Source organism: Paroedura picta, chromosome 13, assembly GCF_049243985.1.
Source record: "Paroedura picta isolate Pp20150507F chromosome 13, Ppicta_v3.0, whole genome shotgun sequence".
Classification (NCBI taxonomy): domain Eukaryota; kingdom Metazoa; phylum Chordata; class Lepidosauria; order Squamata; family Gekkonidae; genus Paroedura; species Paroedura picta.
Window position 1 is genome coordinate 16,372,082 of NC_135381.1, and position 22,117 is coordinate 16,394,198.

The 22,117-nt window shown below is 43.4% G+C and overlaps 3 protein-coding genes across 3 annotated transcripts; 1 reads left to right on the top strand and 2 right to left on the bottom strand.

The window, feature by feature from the left end:
• TRIAP1 (TP53 regulated inhibitor of apoptosis 1) lies at positions 1–3,189 on the bottom strand. Its single transcript, XM_077308614.1, has 2 exons — positions 2,908–3,189; positions 1–2,366 (listed from the first exon to the last, which is right to left on the bottom strand). The coding sequence occupies exons 1-2, from the start codon at positions 3,052–3,054 to the stop codon at positions 2,283–2,285; spliced, it is 231 nt and encodes a 76-aa protein (XP_077164729.1). The 5' UTR covers positions 3,055–3,189; the 3' UTR covers positions 1–2,282.
• On the top strand, positions 3,147–7,434 carry GATC (glutamyl-tRNA amidotransferase subunit C). Its single transcript, XM_077308610.1, has 4 exons — positions 3,147–3,294; positions 4,160–4,326; positions 6,087–6,190; positions 6,657–7,434. The coding sequence occupies exons 1-4, from the start codon at positions 3,184–3,186 to the stop codon at positions 6,743–6,745; spliced, it is 471 nt and encodes a 156-aa protein (XP_077164725.1). The 5' UTR covers positions 3,147–3,183; the 3' UTR covers positions 6,746–7,434.
• A 2,725-nt stretch (positions 7,435–10,159) lies between these two features.
• Positions 10,160–18,494, bottom strand: SRSF9 (serine and arginine rich splicing factor 9). The gene is made up of 4 exons (XM_077308609.1): positions 18,000–18,494; positions 13,497–13,666; positions 11,725–11,897; positions 10,160–10,677 (listed from the first exon to the last, which is right to left on the bottom strand). Exons 1-4 carry the CDS (start codon positions 18,245–18,247, stop codon positions 10,534–10,536), a joined length of 735 nt encoding a protein of 244 aa, XP_077164724.1. The 5' UTR covers positions 18,248–18,494; the 3' UTR covers positions 10,160–10,533.
• Positions 18,495–22,117: the final 3,623 nt, after the last annotated feature.

Sequence of the window (22,117 nt, forward strand, 5' to 3'; positions counted from 1 at the left end):
GCCACTATAGAATCCAATTTTATTATCCTAATTGAATTTCCATCATTGCATAGAGCAGAATAAATACAGCTGTTCAGTCATGTTAATATAAGGCACTCTCTGTTCCAAGAACATTATGCCCACAAGCAGCCCGATTGTATTTATGCTTACTTGGAAGGTAGATGTACTATAAATGAAACTTCTCCAGAGCCTGGGATTACAGCCTGAATTTAAATCCCCCCCTCTATAAGTATCGCTAGATAATCCCTACATTGGTCAAGTGTGCAAAGAGATGGAATGAATTGGAACTTTGTCCCTAGTGCTGAAGAGCAGGAGTAGTCAACCTGTGGTCCTCCAGATGTTCATGGACTACAAGTCCCATGAGCCCCTGCCAGCATTTGCAAATGCTGACAGGGGCTCATGGGAATTGTAGTCCATGAACATCTGGAGGACCACAGGTTGACTACCACTGCTGCAGAGAATTCCTTAAACTCTAAAGCAGCAACTCTTCACCGTCTGTGCATGTGTTCTTTATACAAGATGAAAGCAAGCAGGATATTTTCAGAGCACCATAACTAGGAAGTGACCTTGCTGTTGGCTTGGTGGAAGTTGACAGGAAACACATACTACGGGAAAATAATTTATTTTGGTACTCTGCAAAATAAGCTGTGAAGATGTATTAACTAGGGTTGCACTTGATATTATTATATTCCATAATAGCAGCGTTTCTGCAGCTGAAATAAGGGCTTTAAGCCTATAACTGTGGTACAAAGCTAGCCGGGTGTTTGCATATACATGCCACTTACACAAAGGTATAAGAGAGCTGTTTTTTATACCCCACTTTTCACTACTTGAAGGAATTCCAAAGACTTACAAACATCTTTCCCTTCCTCTCCCCAACAGACACCCTGTGAGGTAGGTGGGGCTGAGAGAGCTCTGACAGAACTGCTATCAGAACAGCTTCAAGAGAACTGACTAGCTCAGGGTCATCAATCTGGCTGCATGTAGAGGAATGAGGAATCAAACCTGGTCCTCCAAATTGAATTCTACTGTTCTTTAAACACTATACCACAGTGAGATGTAATTACAAAATGAGGCCAATAAATCATTCTTCCATATCCTACTTTAAATCAAAGGTTTGAATTTCTAGCAAGTGAATATAATGCTTCTGATACAGTCTCTTGGACTCTGGGAAGTGTTGACTTTTATAACTGTTAGTGTTTAAGGTTGTTCTGGCTGCCCCAGACTAGTATGGAACTTCATATGATAATTTAAAGGGAAGCCATGGAGGAGAGGCAGAGCTCTGTGTATTTCTTAGTAGTTCTAAACCAGCTGCTTTAATGTCTTGACTAAAAATTCAATACATTTTCACTAATGTAGTGAGCTTTATATAAATTTTATATATATGCGCCAAGGCAGCTGCTTGTATGAACTTTCTACTTCACAGTATTTATTCTAAATTTTCTTAGTTGTTTCAGCAAAACATCTAGGGAGCTCATGTAACATGAATTGATGCTGTCTAATACTCTGAGGGACAAAGAAGAATTGCATTTCAACCACACACTTTGTACAGATTTCTTACCTTCTAAACCTGGAGCCCACAAAATGGTCTGTTTTGCCTAACAAAATGCAGGAGACAAGAGGAGTTTCCCATTCAAGAAGAAGTATTTGCAGCCTACTGAACAAAATTATGCAGCTGCTTCTCTTTTACTTTTACTAAACAGAAGCAAAAAGCAAGTTCTAGATAGGTTATGTCTTACTTCCCCTTGCCAAAAGAAAGCACTATATCCCTGAATCTTCCCTATAGCTGGGCAGAGGGTTAGAAAGAATTTGGGTCTTTTTATAAGCACACAGGGCTTTGTTTTTTTTTTTTAAAGCAATAGTATGAGGCTACATTCTTCAGAGAGAAGTATCATTTCTCCACAACACTGCTCAAGTGCTATATTTTCCATCCTTTAGATAACCAGTACTGAAAGCACTTCCGGAAATGGCACCATTTGAGAGAGGAGTTTCAGAAAACAAGGCTACAACACTGCATTATATCTATAATTGCAGCTTAAACTGGTCTACATGGGGAGAGGGGGAGGAAGGCTGATCAGTAACTCCATATAAACTGAAATTGATTCCTCCTACTCATTCTCTCCCCAATGGTAACACCCACCCTTAATTCATTAAATACAAAGCTTCATTTACGAGGCAGAAAATGCAATGGAGAAAAGTCCTTGTATTTCAGATAGCAGCCAACTTGTCCTCGTGCCACTGTGATTCAAAATTCAAAGGCCTTCTCTTGTATTCCATCAAGGTCAGGATGAGTTTTCAGATTTTCCTTTGCTGGGGCCCATGAATTCCAACCCTTCAATGGGTATGTCCTTTTCCTTGATAGCTTTCTATGAAAAGGAAAAGCAAGTACATTTTAATAGTACTGACGATACGGGACATTAAATTCTATTAAGAATTAGGATGGCTTGCATAATTGCAGATTGTTTGCAACAGAAATTTCCAACCCGCATCTAACATCTTCAGAAACTGGACTTAGAAATAACTGCATTGTCCTTCAAATGGGTGTGCTTTCCAGACAAGCTAGAAATTCACATCACCTTAAATGCATGCTTCAAAGAAATCCATGCAAATACAAGTAACTAGGGCAGGAATGTAGAAGTCTTAAGGCGGTTGATGCAGCAAGAAAGTGAACTCCTTCCGTAGCGACCCTAAAATCACATTCATTCGTTTCCTACATCCTTCTGCGTCCAGGAATTGTCTTTCCCTCTGACGCCCTTTCCGCCCCTGCTTCCTGACATACTCCTGCCGGAGTCGACTGTTCCCCCATCTCCGCCACTTAAACCGAGTCCGGGCCGCCCACGGCGATGACGCTCGGAGGCGCCCGGACCCACGGCTCCAGCCCCCGCGCGTGCCCGGGCCTCCTCTTGCCTGGACGCAGAGCTGGTAGCGCTTGAAGAGCTGGGCGCAAGGGTCGCCCGCGCTTTCCCCCTTCAGGAACTTCTCCGCGAACCAGCGGTTGAAGCACTGGTCGTAGTCCCGCTTCAGCTCTGTGCAGGCCTCCCCGACACTGTTCATGGCGGCCACGGCCCAAGGAGGACCCCCAGCTAAAGGCGGCCGGAAAGAGTCGCGGCGCGCATGAGAGACGTACTTCCGCCCAGGAACCGGAAGTGGGGGCAACTTCGAGGAGCCGGGCGGAGGCGCGCGATGTGGGCGTTGCGGGTCGGCCGTTTGGCCCGCGCGGCTCTCTGCTCTTGGAGCGGCCACGCTGCGGGGCTCTCTTCTGTTCCGTCACCTCCGCAGGATGGACGCGGCCCGGTGAGAAGAGCGTCAAGTCCTTGGGGCGAATCTTTCGCCGCCAAGGGAAAGGCTAGTTCCTTTGAGCATGTACAAAGTGCTCTTTTCCCAGCGGCTTATCATGCCCATTTTTATTTCAGTAATGCTTGCGTTCCTTGTAATGCAGGCCAGTATTTAGAGCTGTATGTTTATAGCAGATCGTTTTGAGAGCTGGAATAAGGAAAACAGGCCAACAAAGAACGCGGTGGTTAGAATGTTACACAGCTAAAAGATGCGGTGCAAGATTGGAAATCGTGGCGGCAGCTGTGCCATAGGATCACCAAGAATCAGACTCTACTTAATGTCTAGAATTATTATACATTGTAGATAAACCTTAATGTATAGCGGAATAAACATGCTTATGATCATGCTGCTGAGTTTGTGGCTGAGGGGGAATTCAGCCGAGGGCAGCATGTGTTATCAGCCACTCTGCTCATTATCAAAGATCTCTTTGACTTGGGATATGACACTATCATAGTTACTGAGCATTGGTGCCTGTGACATCTGTCAGAATATTTGAGCGGGGTGGTGGCTGGGAGGTCTGCCCTGGTTTTTCTCATGTTTAGGAAGTAAACCAGCTGATCTTAGTCAATTTAGGTTAGCAGCACTCCAAACCTAAACATGCATACTTGAAGTGATGAAAAAAAAAAGGAGTAGAGTCCAAATAAACACTTAAGATCCTTTAAGTGAAATTACTGGGGACCTTCTGAATGTAGAGCACTACTGAACCACACACACACACCTGGCACTTAACTTTTGAGGGGCTTCAGACAAACAATTATGATCTTGTCAGGGTTGGAATGTTTCTCCATACAACCAAAATATGTGACTTCCTCTGTGTTTGAAGAAAAAAGTAACTTTGGAGTTGCTGGACCATCTGGAGCGTCTTGCACTTGTCGATTTCCGCAACCAGGAGGGTGTGGAGCGTTTGGAGAAAGCAATTGAATTTGCTGATCAGCTTCATTCTGTTAACACAGATGGTATAGAACCAATGGATTCAGTCCTGGAAGATAGGTAATCAGCAACTCTTAGACTTACATAATGATTTCTACAATTATGTAATTTGTTTCTTATATATAGGTATTTAAATTTGGCGTTGTTCTGTGGAATATAATCTGGTTCCGAAATTAGCAGGCTACTATGTGACTTCTATACACATTTTACACATTGGGTTGTAAAGCCAATTCTTGATTTGATGGCTCTGTAAATTCTTCTTGCTAACAATCCTTGTACAATTGGAATTGTTACCCACAGCCTACACTTTTGCTAATGTAAGTTACTGCATCGCAAGCATATATACTTCGGACACACTCAAGTTCTTAAAATGTACTCTTAGAAAATAACTCTTCTGGGCAAAACTTGCCTTGTATTGAATGAGGCCATTGGTACCTTAAGGTCAGTGCTGTCTATTCAGGCTGGCAGTGGCTCTCCAGGTTTTCAATCAAATACAGAACCCTGGAGAGCCTCTTGTGGCGCAGGGTGGTAAGGCAGCAGAAATGCTGTCTGAAGCTCGGACTATGAGGCTGGGAGTTCGATCCCAGCAGCCGGCTCAAGGTTGACTCAGCTTTCCATCCTTCCGAGGTCGGTAAAATGAGTATCCAACTTGCTGGGGGGGGGGGTAAACGGCAATGACTGGGGAAGGCACTGGCAAACCACCCCATGAAAACGCTAGAGGGAGTCACCCCAAGGGTCAGACATGACCCAGTGCTTGCACAGGGGATACCTTTACCTTTTACAGAACCCTGGATTCCTCAATATGAACTCGGGAGGGGGGGGGGAGGGAATCACAAGGCAAAGTAATGTAGTAATCCTCTCTGTATTATTAATAAAAATGCCAGTGTGATGAATATTACTATAATTAGAACCGAACTACATTGGAAGAGCAACCAGTGATGAAGATAGACAGAAAGCGGGTTATTTAACCTAGGATCCCGTTTTGGTTGACTCTTTATGAATGACTCTTTGTTTGGATTTTTACTAATAATACAGAGAGGATTATATTACTTTGCCTTGCGATTCCCTTTTTTCTCCAGGTTATCAGGCAAAGGTCATTTGCATCTCCTTGTCCTTTTAGTTGATGGGCAAGCCATGGCAAGCAGATACTGTATTACTGAACCAGAGACCTTCCCTGGAATTAAAGCAGTTTGGGGCCTAGACACACTCAAGTTCTTTTAACTATAGTAAAAAAATAGAAGCTGTGTTGGAGTTGATCAGCAATGGAAGGCATACTGGAGATAAATAGGAATGCCACCATTTTCTTATGCTGCTTGTGGACTTCCTGAAGGCATCCTATTGACTATTATTGAGGATGGGATAGATCTTGATCTGTGCAGTTTGTAGAATGAACCAATGATCTTTGCTGTCACAAATAGTCAAAATGCCATCTCAAGCATAGAGACAGCTCAGAACAGAGAAGGAAATGGTGGTTTGGTGCCATGTGTCACACGTTTGGTGCCTCTGAAGACAGGAATAAGGGCTTGACTATATATGGCATCACTACAAAAAGCAAGACTGTAGTAACAGCTCATTTAAGTCTTTCTGGCCTTCTGTGGTCAGGGATGTGTCCTAATCCAGGGGTAATCAACCTGTGGTCCTCCAGATATTCATGGACTACAATTCCCATGAGTATTCCAAAATACATGGGAACTGTAGTGCATGGACATCTGGAGGACCACAGGTTGACTACCCCTGTCCTAATCTATACCTCTGGCTAGCTGCTATGAGTCTTTACTTTGGATTTCATATCACAACAATCCCAATTTATACTCCCTCAGGTGTTTGTATCTCAGGGAAGATAATGTCACAGAAGGCAATTTGGCAGAGGAGCTACTGAAGAATGCTAATCAGACAATGGAAGAGTATTTCATAGCTCCACCAGGTAACCTTTTGTGCCGTGCATGCAATTAAATTTCCTGGAAGACGGTTGGCACTTATGACCCCTTGCTAAAGACTTCTCATCTGTTGCTATATATTTCCTCTTAGTTCAGGAGATAAAACTGGTGCAAGTAGAGTTCGTATCATTTGTCCACTCTGCTTTACAAAAATAGAAGTTGACCTTAAAACCCCCAAACACCAACATCTTCCAGGAGCAGAATTCTGCTTTCCTGCAGTGAATCAACAATATGCATCCAATGATGAGCCATGGTAGAATTTGCAAGAAACCCATAGATCTTTGTGCCATCTCTGGCAAAGTCTTGGAGGCAATAGTTTACTTACCCTTTTAGTAATAAGGGCATTAGTAGGACATGCTACAAGTTACATGAACCAATTATCATTGTTTGCTGAAAAGAATTGTTAGAGCTGTTTATAACTTATACTTAATTCAATTTTATTGTTTTAATTAGGTAACATCCCATTACCAAAGTTAGAAGACAGAGACGCTTTCCTGCACAAGAAAAAGTCCTCCACAGACATGCTACCACTGACTTTTTAGACTCTGGAATTCATGCAGTTGCATCCAGGATTAAATCTTTCAAATCCTCCTACACAGCCTTCTGTGAATGGATGACAAGACTGCCTTGTCTGAGTATTATTAACTCTTGCAATTTCTGAACATCCCATGTATATTTACAGCTCCCAATCGAAGCAGTAATGCAACACCCACTAAAACAAGCTTATCAATTTCCATTAGGTTGAGTGTGTGTCTAAGTCTGTGTTGGATTGTGGCCAAAAGCATTTTAAAAACCCTCAAAAATCAAGGGAATGATGCAGAAAAAAGGGATCACATTGGGGTGACATGCACACAAAACGTTGAAACAATTGTAAATGCACTTAATTCACTATTACATTTACTGCTAAGTAGATGGGGGGGAAATGAGAGCAGCAGCTTTCAATGTACGTCAGAATGGAGTAAAAAATGTCCAGCATTGTCAGTCAATAACAGAAAAGGGGTGCAATACACCCCCCACACACACACCAAAACATACATTGGAACAGTTTAGTTCTTTAAGTGAAAAGAATACATATAGTCCTCAGTGGTGTTGGTCCACAAGTGTTTTATATGAGGTATGCTCGTTTTAAAATATACAGTATTTTCCCCTCTATTAAGTGTGTAAACAGATGGAGTGCAAGATATACTAAGCACATGTTGTTGCCCACTGTAATAAAGTATTTTGAGAAGTATCCTGGACTGTTGGTAAAAGATAGTGGCAGATTTCTTAAATATGAATGTTCTTTAGCAGATAAAGAATCTCCTTGCTTGGAAAATGCATCAGACCCTTGGAATGGAAGCATTACACAACATCACAGATCCCTGACATTTTTGAGGCTGTGTAGCTTTGGAGTTCTGCCACAAGGGGCTGTACACAATCAAAAAATGGCTGCTACAGAAGGTAGATCCAGTTGCAGTATGCCAGGGATTTGGTGATACGTAACTTCTGTAGTAACTCTTCAACGTTTTAGGCAGAAGATCTGTTTAAAACAATGCTATTTAAAATATTTTCTTAAATACAACTTGCCTTCAATCACACAGTAATGATCTTTATGCTGTGATGGCACCTGCTGCCAAACCTAGACTTTTAAAGCTCTGCAAGTCGTGGCCTGCAGAACCAAAGCCCCTCTGGCCTTACCCACTTTTCAAAAGCACATGGGTGTCATAGTGGGCACTCCAGGAGAATGTGCTACTTCATTATTCCACAGAACTTTACAAAAGGAATGAGAACAAACCAGAATGTTAAATGTTGGCTCAACACTAAATCTGTTTTTTAAGAATCACTCTAGCACAGTGGTTCTCAACTTTCCTAATACCACAACCCTTTAATACAGTTCCTCATGTTGTGGTGACCCCCCAACCATAAAATTATGCAAGCATTCCTTCACAGAAATTAAACCAAAACTGATCAATGGTGTGAAAATCCATTGCTTATGATTGTATATTATTTTTTTCCCGGGGTTTCTTAGTGCAGTTCTGCTTCGTCCTGCCGAGCCGCCACCTGGAGCGCCTGGCAGGAGACTGCACTGGAGGCACAGCTTGGCGGCTAAGCACGGGCGCCTGCAGAATTGGCAACAGTGGCAGTTCCCCCCTCCCCGGCCAAACTGCTCGCCCTGCCACGACCCCTGTGAAAGGGTTGTTTGACCCTCAAAGGGGTCCTGAACCCCAGGTTGGGAATCACCTCTAGCACTTTACAAATGTGGAATTTTGATTGTATTGTTTGAATATAAGAACACATACAGCTTGATCCTATGCAAGCTGACATAGGCGTTCATCAGTAGTGCTTTACACAAGGTGTTTAAGCCTACAGCTTTAATAGCCTATATCACAGCACCTCAATTAACAAGGCCCAGAAATCTGTTTCCCATTCTCCCTGGCAAATGGTTCTACTGTATGCCTCTCCTCCTGTTTCCAACACCAGTTTGTGATGACCAGACATGCTGCTCCTTCCCTCCCTTCTTTCTCTTACCAGTCTAACTTCTCAACAGTCAGGCTGCATTCTCCTACAATTCCCAGCCCCAATAAATTAAAGCAGGGGTGCCATGCATCGACAGGATCCAGCTCACAAAGGGCTGAGTTGGAAAGGAGAAAAAATGCCTGTTTCACCGGAAAGACCTACAGGCCTCACCACCAAGCTCAGATGTAGTTAAATATTCTCCACGTGGAATTGCACATCAGCCAAAACCTACTGACACTTGAAGGTAAATGGGACCTAATCCCAACTTTATGTGCCATGGTTCAGGATTAACATATGCCTTCAAAGTACTGTGACATCACAAAGTAGACCTCCAAAGGGACATGGTCAGTTTACAGCCAGCTAAAGCCAGCCAAAGAACTGGACATCTAGTTATCTGAGTATAACACTATCTTTTTTTGCAGAGCTTAATCTTGTCAAGACCCTGTTCCCATGGTGCCTTCCCTATCTTGACATGTTAGTATGCTTTCATTGCCCAGTATTTTTCCACAGACCAGAAGGGGAGGCAGAGTGGTTTTGATTGCTGTGACCTTGTATATGTAGTTTAGGAATGCTTTGTGGTGTCTAGGCTCCAGTGTGCACTTCACATGGGAAACCTTGATTGGAAGCTTTCATGCCTGGCATTTTGATTAGTTTTCAAATTGGTGGAGGGTTCCCAGGGAAAACACAAAAGTTATGCTTGTAAGCTTGTCCTTTAGCTCTAGCAAGAAAGCCCTGTGTGATCTGTTTGCTATTTCTTTAATAAAGACATTTCACTTAGCAGCAAGTCTGCTTGTTGAAAGTTTGACAGAGGACCAATATCTGATCCAAGGTTCAACCTTTAAAAAAAGTGTTCTCTGATGGCAGCACTTACTTGCTAACTGGGAACATTTTCGTTATGCTTGCAGGCTGACTTACAAAGTGTGCTTATGTGTGTGTGATAATACTTTAAACCAGGGGAACCTCCCCTTAGTTTAGGTTTCCATCAATGGGGCAAGCACCCACTACCAACAAACTATAAAGCACTAAGTAAATTGAGGTTGGCTAAGATTATTATGTGGTAAGTACAGGGTCACCAAGTAAAACAGCTGAATGGGAATTTAAACGTCTTCCGGATTGTAGTCTGATACTATTCTCCATGTCATACTAGCTGTGGAGTATCTCCATCACATGTATTTGGATTTACAAGTGAAAAGGAGCACAAAACACCCCGGCTTGCCACGTCTTCACCCAAAGAGACACCTGCTTCGGCTCCCATCCTGAGCATTGTTTGTGGGACTACACTGCCTTCTGTAAAAGCCTATGCATTTGGCTTAGAGTAATATAATATATTTGATGTTTTAACAGTGGGCAAAAACTAGGGTGTTTCTTTAAATAAACAGTAGAAAGATATTTAAACTTCAAGCACAACTGCGCTTCAGTACATTCCAACATCCTCACTGCACAAAAAGACAAATACCCACTTGTGAGTTACAGAAACATGTAAGTATATTTCAAAACACCACAACAGGCTGAGCCATACAGGTTGCTCCACTGCTTTACAGCACCATCCTGTGGACATACCAATACAAGCTGAGTCTCAAGCTCATTTTTCCTCACTTAGAAGAAACAAAACAATTTACATTTTCCAAACAAAAAGTCTTAAGTGGCAACGGTTTATAGCATTTCATTACCAACACTTCCCTAGTAAAAACTGTAAGTCATAAAAAAAGATTGTTGAATAGAAAGGAAAAAAAAAAGGCTTCCTACGAAAGACTATATCCATCCGTTTTGGAATGTAAACTCTGAGCAGAAATAAAGAGCTCAGTTCACATTTTAAAAGTCCCTGATGGGTGAATCAGAATGGCCCGAAGGGAGAGGAGTAGCGTGGTGATCCCCTGCTTTGGTATGGAGAATCGCGACTCCTTGAACCAGAACGGGAGCGCGAGTAGCCATAGCTGATGCTTCTTTCAGGACAGACTCTGATATAGGATGTTTCACCCTGGAATTTAAAACAAAAGAAAACCCAAACGTTTGCATAACAATCCTGTGGTCAATGTTATGAATGAATGATGCAAGAAATGAAGATTAGAAACCAATGTACAAAGTGGCTCAAGACTGGAAGAATTATCACAGAAGAGGCAGTACAAATTCCTCTACTGCCTCCTAGAGTCAGCTGTGGTCTTGCCCTTGAGGTCTACAGAAGAAAGGCATGTTATACAACTTCTAGCATTGTGCAGGTATTAGGAAAATGTCTCAACATAATTATCAAAGGCGAAGATCTCAGTGGGTTTCCATTTTATAACCATCAGAGGGAACAAGGCGTAAACTAATGAAATCCATTGGCATAGTTAGGAGAGGTCTCGGTGAACTCATAATTGAACTGTGTCTCAGCAGCTCAAGTTCTGGAGGGGGAAATCCACAGAAAGCAGCCTCCAGCTGTGGTAGGAGTGGTTGCAGCAGATCAGGCCAGCCATTGGATGAAGGTGGTTCAAGTAAAGTGAACACTGCCCTCAACACTGGAAAAAAAAACTTGGTCGTGGCAGAGGTATGACACCACTACAGGAAGAGGTTCCATGCACAGGTGGGGGAAATTTTGCTGCTGTTTGGGGGACAGCACTGCAGTTTGCCGATACAACCTCCAGCTATCAAAGCAAGATGAGCTAAGTTTACCCAAAGAGCCAGTAGCAATCTGGTCAGCCACTGGCTGTCAAAGAGTGGCAAAGTAAGTCAACTTGACCCACCCTGAAGAAGTTAGAGGCAAGAACTCCAAATGTTCGTTTTCCATGTAACTTAAGAATGAAACGACAAAACCATCTTGATTGTCAGGGCTTCCACCAAGCCAGCATGGGGTCGGTTTCACACAGCCTTGACAACTCTTAAGCTGGTCTCCTAACATTCTATAAGGGTTACCATTGGCCATCAATTCCAAGACAATTGCTAGACTGGGCCCTGGTGCCTCCTGAGAGCATCACAAAAGGACTGGTTAATGCATGTTCTTCCATGACTGGTACACGCACATGCTCTTCACCCACAGGCAAGAACCCACCTCATGAGACCGGAATTTGGTGTCATCCAGTTTACGCAGTGCGTATTCCATGTCTTCCTTGCGAAGAAACTCAACCACCCCCATTCCATCTTTCTGTACATCTGCATAACATACATCACCAGCCTCACGCATGTGATCCTTCAGGTCCTGCCAGCTGCCTGATGGAGGAAGCCCTGAGCAGTGAGAACACAAAACATAAGACACCGTGTAAAGAGAGGTCACTAGGTGTTTAGGCTATGCCAGGAATGGCTACATGCCCTTGACCGGTTTCCTCCAGCATGTCGCAGGCTCCACTGTTTCCAGAGACTTCCTTTTATTCCAGAAGGCCAATGCTACAATAAGAACAGAAGGATCCAAAGAACAGCAATTAAGTTCCATTCCAGAGTGGATGAGCCCTCCAAGTCAGCAAGGTCCCCGAGGATAGTCCCCTAGGAGTCAGAGTGCCAGGCATTCAGAGGAATCCTCCATTGGTCCAATGTAAACTTAACATCACCCCCTATCTCTGACTGTACAGACTGTACTCCATGTATGACTTAGTTACTCAGGATCAGATTCCCATCCAAGAATGGTAGTTCCCTTCTAACAGTATGAGTTTGGGTCCATAGATTCCAATAGTTCATCCTTGGGCAGTGGAAAAGGATACCCGAGTTAAACTATCAGCATGATTACTAAGGCAAAGTAACTGGTTTCCCTGTTCCATATCATTTCATAGAGAAACTAGTACACTGCAGTTCCTGGCAGTTTGCAAGTATCTTTCATATTACCCTCTGCCAATCCAACTTCTCACATGTATGACAAAAGTCAATTTTCCAGACAGCCTCCCTGCCCTCCCAGGCTTCTGTGTGGGAGATGTACACCTGGGGTTCCACAATTTTGATGTCGGGTCTTCTTGCAAAGCTGAAGAGACTGCACTTCAGTGGTTTCCTCACAGTGAGCATCTAGCCAGGATGTCACAGTAGCATGCAGAGAAGGACACCAGGAAGGGGAAGGGATTTTTTTCCCCCTGGTGTGTGTTTAAGTGTGTGTGTTTTAGGTACATGAGAATAAGCATGTTTTTTATGAGCAGGTTTGTTTTAAGTGTACCACTCCATAAGTCTGGTCAGGAAATGATGACGTTTTCTCCAGAGCTTTGATTGCCATTGCAAAATCTCCAAAATACTTCCATTTTTCTCCAGTAAAAGGCCTTCTCCGCCTGTGTCTCTTAACTCACTAAACAGACACCTATTCCACAAAGTCCAGGTTGCCCTCAAGAGTCCAAAAGGGAGTCAAGGGAGCCAACTCATGTTGATTTTCTCCCATCAGATATGCAAACAGGATGTGGCTGATTCAGCATTTGCCACGTGTCTGTATGTTTTTAAGAGATTCATTCTTCAAGCATCACATGCTATGGTCAGCGTATGTGAAGTTTTGGGATCTATTCCTTCTCGCTCTCAACCCCAAAAGAATGGTCCCCATGGTTGACTTCCTTCCCTTCACCTACCCACAGAGTTGCCTACATCCATGTCCATTGAATTCACATCTGCCCACTGGGTGAAGATGTTTTTGCTCACCATTCGTTCACCAAGATGAAGTCCAAAAGCAAACAGACTTCCGCTTTTGAATCAAACTGGGAAGGTGTATGATCCTCTGAAAAAGCTCCTTTACAGCCATAAGGTTTCATATTAAAGAAGAAACCTTCGATCACGGCAGCAATACTCCTCCCCAACACAATATAAGTGAAACGTGGCATCAGGAAAGTTCCTAGTCAGTATGAAGTACTCAAGGCAACATACCTGAAACAAGGACTCGAAATTCAGAACGGCGTGAAGGAGGGCCATTCCTCCCACGAGGCCCCCCACCAAAGCCTCCACCCCGACCTCTGGAAGGTCTAGGAAACTCAACACGTAGACGACACTGGCCATAATCATAACCATTTCTCCCATAAACTGCATCTTCTGCATCTCTGCAAACAAATACAGATCTGTGATTAGAAATGTTCCATGAAAGCCAGCATGATGCAAATATCAGAGCATCAGACTATGATCTGGGAGACTCAGGTTTAAATTCCCATCCTATCATGTAAGTTCACATGGTATCCTTGAGCTAGTCACACCCAGCTTCACCTACATCACAGGCAGGCCACTGAGAGGATAAAAAGGAGGAGGGCAGAATAATGTTGTACATCACTTGGGTCCCCATAAGGGAGAATACTGTGGTACAGATAAATAGTGTCTGGAATGAATCAATGCAGCTCAAACATTAACACAGAGATCTGAAAGAACTGGAAATTTTCAGTGTTCAAGACAACCCTTATTACTACTTTCTAAGATCCAATATAGCACATCTCATACTCTGGTCCACTTAGATCCACAGAAACATCATTTAGCTTTGAATCTTGCAAGAGACAACAATACTTTCACATTTGAACAAGGGACAAAATATGAAGATATGTGCTATACATATTATTCATCGTCAGGGCTGAAATATTAACAAAAAGAAGTTGAGGATGCAATGCTTCATAATAAGAAACAATGCATCAAAACACCACTTGAATTTCTTGATATTTTCCAAATAACAATTAACATGCTGACTTGCTGTGCTCTCTAGGGTAGAATCAAGAAGGGTAGAATTAAGAAGGCAGTCAACAGATTAGCAAAGTTTTAAAAGCCTGAGGCATTGCTGCTACAATTACCAGGAAAAAATAGTACCAGTGACTCAAAAGCAGGCTACCTTAAAGAGATAATTCTGCTTTTGAGAAAAATCTGTACACTAATTCTTTGCAACTATAATTCAGTATGTCATTTTTCTTATCTATAAATCCATCAGTGTTCCAAATGCTGTTTTGGCAACTGCAGTTTTATTTAAAAGACAACCTAGAAACACATTACAGATTCCTTTTAACAGAGCATAAGCTGCAGTCTGTTCTGGGAGTCTCCAGTCTTGTTCAGACTGTAGGCATTTTTGGAATTTTAAGGATACAGAACTAACTCCTCCCCAAAATAACTGCCAATTACAAAATCTTTTGAGATTGCAAGAGAGTTCCTATGATGGAATAAGACATAAGAGATGTTTCTTGGATTCTTCAGAAGTACCTTCTATTACAGTGAGACAGAAAAATCAAGACTACTCTTTGTTTTTGGGGAAGAGATGCTTTGTCAAAAAAGCAAAGGCACACCAAGAAAACTCATTGGTGGTTACCACGGTGCATATGTGTTCAATGTTGGGGAGCAGTAATTTTCAGTGGGTCATTCTTAAACAAAAATCACTCTTTAACTCTGACGTGACTGTGCCAAGACCAGTCTACTGGTTGGGGCTTCTATGCAAAACGGATATCTCATGCTGCAAGTCTCTCCTCAACTTAAGAATTTCAGGTCTGCAGTCAGACAATAGTGTGATGAGACTGGGTAAAAGTGATGTTGAACTAAGTATTACCTAGAAGAAAATTATTGAATATTATCCAAAAATTCCAACAGTAATAAAATTGAATTAGAATGGCACATATTTCTAAAGCGAATTGAATACATGCATGAATGGCAGTTCTTTGCTATAGAAGTAGGAGAAACAAAATCCAGTTCAATAAACTTGAGCATTTTGTTCTAACAAAGCTATAACTTCTTAATTATTATTAGGCCAAGATTGTCTAAGGGAACTCACGTCATACCTTGAGTACCAACTGCAAAATATTAGCAGATGGCCCATTCCAGAACCTGTCTTTTACATTTATTCTGCCCAACCAATTCTGATGTGGATGAGACAAAACAAGACTTTTCACCTAATCTTCCATCTGGCTAAGTAGATTCATGAAGGCACCTACATTTAATATGGCTCATCACATCCTGGTTAGGTAAAATACTAGAAACATGTTAAGTTATTATCCTTTATGTTACCATTTCACCAAGTAGTCACTGAGATTGAAAATTTCTTTGTGGCAATCTTTCCACCTTAAAATTTAAAGGACACTAAGTGAAGATGGGCTCTGTTCTGCATCTGTTTAATGTATCTCCATGTACTCCATTTTTTTTTACTATTACACTCCTGAAGACCACTCAATTAGATATTAAACTGATAACATTTCTCCAAGGGGTCGGTTTTTGGTAAATAAGACAGGTGCTAGGCAAAACAAGTATGCCTGTGAGATTGTGTCCAAAGAATTTTATGCTTCTCTGAGAAAAATACACATCCACTCCAAAATTCTCTAGCTTTAGTAATGAAGAAAGGCCAGTATTGTGGCAAGTGGCAGTACACAGACTATTAGGTCTTTCAGTATGACTGCAAATATGTAGCAATGATGACTAGGCATTTCAGGCATCAAGAAGCTCTTTTCAGCCAGAGGTACGATGGCAATAGCCACTGCCCCCCACCCCCACCCCAAGTCACTGTGGGTTAGAACAAGAGCAAAGTAAACAGAGTTTCCAGGTGAGATAAAGCTTCTTGGTATGATGTAAGAAAAGCATAAAACAATCACTTCTTTTTTAGAATGGTCTAGGAGCTGAGTCTCTTTAAAACTCAGGTTTAAAATACAGCAGTGTACTAAATATGTGAAGAATACTGGCATTACAAAAATACTGCAAAATAAAGGGGTAAAAACCTTCACAAAAGGCATTAGCCTATCCTCATTCAAGATCAATCCAGAGTGGGAAGGAAATATTCCTGGTTTAGATTAACTGAGTTTAAATTTAGGTTGCGCAAGGAAAAGCGTCATGCAATTGCTCCCACCCACCCATTTAGCAGGGGTGATGTTTCAAATTTGTAGGGAGAAGAAAAAAACAATAAAGGTTGGTGTGGACTATATTCTTAGAAAGATTTAAGAAATATTCAAATAAACTGCACAGGCAGTGTGTTTTGAAGAATTTGTTGGTTTACTATACCAAACAATAGATCTATACAACTAGTCTCAAGAACACTTATTTTTGGAGTGAAGATAACCAAAGAGGGGATGTTTATTTTTTGGTATAGATCCTTTAGAACTCCCCTCTATTTAATGGTTTATAAGAATGACCACAAATTGGTCAATGATTCAGTGGCAACAATGTGATTTTCCATACTATGTACACATCTGAATGCTTGTGTAGTGTAATGGCTACTCCAGATCAGTAGATTCAAGTAGGTAGCCAGGTTGGTTGGTCTGAAGTAGCACAATAAAACAAAATGAGAATTCAGTAGCTCCTTTAAGACCAACAAAGATTTATTCAAGATGTGAGATATAGTCTGAGGAAGAGTGCTTGCACTGGAAAGCTCACGCCTTGAATAAATCTTTGTTGGTCTTAAAGGTGCCACTGGACTCTGATTTTGTTTTATTATCCAGTAGACTTAGGCAAGCTACTGTCCTATCAGCCTCAGTCCTTTATTTTATAAGAAGTAGTCCAGCATTCTGTTTTACAATGGGCAACCAGTTGCCATTTGCTATCTCATCATGGAACTCAAGGTGGCACACCTAATGGGAGAGGGTCCCAAGATGCCTTCCTATCCAGATATTTTCTACCCCCAGATCTGCTTAGCTTTAACAAGGTGACTGTATTATGAAACTTCCAAGGATATGAGGAAGTGTCATGTCTCAATGGTAAAAGCTTTTGCTTGCCTGGCAGACAGACGTTTCCAGGTTCAATCCCAGGCATTCCTAGTTAAGGATCAGGTAGCAGATGATGAAACCCTGGAGATCTGCTGCCAGTACAGACAATACTGACCTTGATAAACCAAGGTACTGATTTACTACAAAGCAGCCATACATTATAGCTGGAAACTGAAGAGTCATATACTAGCCTACTCTAAAAGGGCTGTTGTAAAGAGAATCCTCTGCAACGCTGGTGAAGTATTCTAATCTAGAGCCATATACACAACCTAAGAATTATTTGTAAATATCAGGCCTAATTCACCTGTGCAGGAGAGAGGGCTCCTAACACGTTTTACTTCAGACCAGAAATTCTACATGCAATTCCCTGCTCTTAAAAATCTAGCACAACAGGGAGAAAACTCCCCATCACACATCCTTTCTGCCTCGTCTTCTACTTGCAGGGGGCTCGGGGGGACTTTCGGAAACCGGTCCAGTCCTGCCTGCCTGACGTGCCGGGCTTGGGGGTAGATCTACCCAAAGAGCCGTTGCTCCCACTCGGCCCAACGTTTCCACTCAGAAGGGTGGGAGAGATTCGCCTCATAAAAGGCGGGAAAAAAAGGGAGGCAGGCGGCGGCCCCAAGACCCACGAAGGGTCTTGGACAGGCGAGGAAGACGTCCCTCCCGCTTCACGCCGGGGGCCTCCAAGCGAGACTCCGCCCGCCCGGCCTCCCTCCCTCTCACCCACCGCGGGTCCTCGAAGCGCACGAAGGCGAAGGGCACCAGGCCGCGCTTGCTCTTGAGCTCGATGTCCCGGATGCGGCCGTACTTGTAGAAAAGCTCCTCCAAGTCTTTCTCGCGCACGTCGGCCGGCAAGTTGCCCACGTAGATGCGGCCGTCGCCCCCGCCGCCCCCGCCCCGGCCGCCCCCGGACATCCCGGCCCCGCCGCCGCCGCCGCCATAGTCCATCATATCTCGGCCCCAGCCCCCGGACATGCCGCCGCGACTGCCGCTGCCGCCCCCTCTCGCGCTCGGCACCCGCAAGCCCCTCCGCGGCCGCCGGGAAACAAATTCAGTCGCCGCCTCCCCCTCGTCGCTGCCGCCGTCGTCTGCCACCCCCCCTCTCAGGCCTCGCCACCTGACGGAGGACAAAAAAAAAACCCACTTAAAGGGGAGGCGGAAAAAGAGCCGGCGCGCGCAGGAAAACGCACGCTCGGAAGAGACGGGGGCAGGGGGGGAGCAGCGGCCGTAAGTCAAACCCGCCCCCCTGCAACGCGCATGCGAGAACTGCGGCGGCGCTTTCTCCGGCGACACCGCAGGCCGACTGGGCTGCGGACGTTTCCTGAGCTGTGCTGTGATTGGCGGAAGGAAACGACTCCACAGAAGCCCCCTCGAATTTCATCCCGCAGGGATTTGGTGAGCGGGCATCGTAGGCTTTCGGTGGAGTCAACGCAGGAAAGCATACGCAGCAATATTTATGTGCATTTATTCAGAATCTGAAGACCGTTATTGGCATGCGAAGAAAGGTGGCCGAAAAGGGAAAAAAAAGAAAACATTATAAAGCATTCTACAGTTTCGGGAACTCACAGCGGTACAAACTGGGCAACCGATTCTATCACTCGAGAGTTTTTGTTTCCTAACAGGAATCTGATCTTAGTCTCATCATCAAGTCCTTGTTTAGAAAGAACTGGGTCGATAGGCTGTCCGCTAATGGCGTAGAACAGGCAATAGAAAAACACGTAGGATAGTTTCAATGCAGCCAGAATTACGGGACGCATTCTTTTAGAGTAGGGTCTTTTTGTGAATCTCCCTTGAAGAACAGCAGTGGAGAGAGCGTTAAATCTTACACGCGTAAACCCTTGCTGCAGTTGGGGGGCATGTGATTGCCTTTTAACTTCAAAGTATGCATTTTTTCCTCAATTACTGTGGCTATATCTGCCAACTGAGGAAAGCTTCTGTTGGTTTTGAAGATATTAGATTTCTTTCTGTCTTAGCAACAACACTAATAGATGTTGACACAGTCTTTCCATCTTTGTTATGTTACACCTCTCCTACTATGGGTGTTAAATTAGTATAGCAATTATTGGAAGATTGTATAATCACCTGTTTCTGCTGTTGTGAACATTCTTTGGGCATTTCTTCTATACATCTAAACATTTGCTGTTTGTTGCATTTCCTTTTGCCCCCTCTTTACAGTTTTCCCCTCTGTAAATATCACTGCCAACAAAGGACAATCCTTCATACATCAAATGAAATGGGCTCTGCGCCATAGAGGTTTATACTGCAACCAATCCTTTTTTTAAATGCCACTTTTTTTTCTTTTTTTTTGCTGCACTAGAATAACATGGCTATTTTTTTGGAATTTTGGAATCATTAATTCTATATAATTGGATTTCCATACATGTCATTTTTATACATCTCCAAAATCTTTGTTTGAGTAATATCGTGTTGTCATTTTCTGTAAGACTTGCTTCCAAGAAAGGGATTGTGGCCTCAGATTCCACTGTAATAAGTAAGTTTTAAGTATGTCCATAGCTGCAATCTGTAACATAAATAAAGGCAGACTAGGGTGATGGGAGGAGTTGGTACTCATCGCCTACCTGATTGGCCATCTGTGCAATGAACAGCCAGTTATATAGGCTGTCATGCTGTGGCCACATCCCCCTCCAACACCTTCAGCGTGGAAGAAGTGCCAGCCCGTTCTATTGGGCTGACAGTGACATGTAAGACAGCCAGCGAACTAGGGGGGGGTATGGGAACACTGTCAGGGAGAGGGTGGTTGCCCAGGCAGAAACTGGGGCCTGGGAGGGATGGGGGTCCAAGCCCTGGCCTCCAGGTGGGGGTGCAGGAATGCTCCAACCCAAGGTGTCACCTCACCATGAGGAGGGGAGCGAGCCCTGGCCTCAGAGCCGCAGGGGGTCCCTGCGCACTGCAGGGAGCCAGGGAGGGCCTGGAAAGGAGGAGGTACCCCGCAATGCAAGGCCTCGCCACTACCTGGCCGTCTGCCTGCACATGCTCGCATCTATCTGTTAGCCACATGCTTGGACATCTGCATGGGCTGGGAAGGCAGCCAGCTCGAGTTGGGGGGGGGGAGTCTGTACCAACCTCAGGGCTGCAGGAGGGGGCTGCTGCAGGGAGGAGGGCCTGTGATGGAAGGAAGGAAGCCCAGGAGGAGAACCTCAAGAGTGGGGGTGGTTTTGCATTGGAGCTACTGCTGCCTCCCAGCCCAGTGCAGTCAGGGTGGCCTCCCCAGTTCTAGCACCTAGTGCATTTCTGGATGCACCGGGCTTTTCTGCTAGTTCTATACATACTTTACCTGGGAATAATCTCTACTGAAATCCATGGGACATGCATTACTTACATTTGACAGTCTTAAAATTAAAAAGTGAATGGGTTTAAAATGCACCTAAGAGCCAATTCATAAATGTAGGCAAAAGGTGGCAGAATGCTGAGTGAATGGACTGCAATAATTCTGACTAAAGACAGGAAATTTCACATTAACCCTCTCTATAGATATAAAACAAAAATAGAAGGGAAAATTCCATCCCTTGTCTCGTTGATGTGCTGGGTTTCTTGCTGCAGGGTGTGGTTAAAATAAGGGAACATCGCTCCATGATTCTCTACTTGCAGTCTTAAGTGGTGTTTGCAATCCTCTTAGGCAGAATTAGGCACTGTCCCTTGTGGCTCCCCACCTCACTTTAATAAGAAGGAGCACCTGGAGTCAGAGCTCCAAAGATGACCTCAGCTGGTAGACAACCATACACAACAGCTAATACTTTACATACCCTGATCCCAGGACAATTAGGACCTTTTAATATAATAACTGGCATTTTGAATTATGCCCAGAAGCAGACTGACATCCATTCTGAAGAGATATAAATAAATTGTGTTCCCTATAATTTGAATCAGTCACCCATACTGAATACACACTTTTGTTTAATAGTGAATCAAACTGCTGCTCCATTAAGACCAGTATTGTATATTGTATATATACATTGTATATCAGCTGGAGATAACAGTGAGCTGACCTTGGGATGTTTCAACACATCAAACGTATGGTCTACAACTAAGCCATGGCCCTTGCACAATATTGAATGTTACTTTCCTACCAGGCTGAACATAGGAGAAATTGGGATTAGAATTGTGACCACTGCCGCTTGTATGTTGTATGATGTAACTTAGGGATTTTGGGAGGGTTTATTGTGTTTTAACTGTTATGTTGTAAACTGCCGTAAGACCTAATTGAGGAACGGCGGTCTAAAAATTAAATATTGTCACTACCAGCTGAAGTTTCTGGACTATTTTCAAATGTCGCTATCATATAAAGTGCATTTACAACTGTATTTTTCTAGACAATTCAGTTGTAAATTATTGCTATAGCACAGTTGCAATCTCCAACAACACGTGGATGCAGCCAAACTATAAGGAGACAAAAATAAAGGAACCCACATTAACATGGCAAAAGAAATTTAAGTATGCCAACAACACTGGAAAATGGGTTAACTCAGTGAACAGTTAAATATAATTGATTGAAATTATCCAGCCTTAAGTCCACTGAGTGTGATAGTCTTAGAAGTGTGTCACTGTTTAGCAACAGTTGTCTTACAAAGCCCTTCTGATGCCAAAAAATGGATGTAATAAAGGTCACAGAACAGTCATGCAGGACCCACATTTACAAGTTTTTTTTACAGCAGACAGAACTCACTCAGTAGTTGCAGCAGGAAATTCCAGTTAGCATGCAGCCTTGCTGTAAGAACCAATTCACATCTTCATGGATGAAACCCTGTTTAGCTCAAGTCCCTCCTGTTCTCTGCTGCCACCACATGACATTATATGGTAGTGGCAATCTATGCTCCAGGTTTTGAA

Bases quoted from the DNA above. Each gene is read 5' to 3' on its own strand.
- SRSF9 (XM_077308609.1), bottom strand. From the start codon at position 18,247: ATGTCCGGGGGCTGGGGCCGAGATATGATGGACTATGGCGGCGGCGGC. The intron at 13,667-17,999 runs GTGGGTGAGAGG...ATTTGTTTGCAG, and splicing joins GTGCGCTTCGAGGACCCGCG to AGATGCAGAAGATGCAGTTT. The intron at 11,898-13,496 runs GTATGTTGCCTT...CTCACTGCTCAG, and splicing joins ATTTCGAGTCCTTGTTTCAG to GGCTTCCTCCATCAGGCAGC.
- GATC (XM_077308610.1), top strand. From the start codon at position 3,184: ATGTGGGCGTTGCGGGTCGGCCGTTTGGCCCGCGCGGCTCTCTGCTCT. The intron at 3,295-4,159 runs GTGAGAAGAGCG...CTGTGTTTGAAG, and splicing joins CGCAGGATGGACGCGGCCCG to AAAAAAGTAACTTTGGAGTT. The intron at 4,327-6,086 runs GTAATCAGCAAC...ATACTCCCTCAG, and splicing joins GATTCAGTCCTGGAAGATAG to GTGTTTGTATCTCAGGGAAG.
- TRIAP1 (XM_077308614.1), bottom strand. From the start codon at position 3,054: ATGAACAGTGTCGGGGAGGCCTGCACAGAGCTGAAGCGGGACTACGAC. The intron at 2,367-2,907 runs GCAAGAGGAGGC...TCCTTTTCATAG, and splicing joins GCTACCAGCTCTGCGTCCAG to AAAGCTATCAAGGAAAAGGA.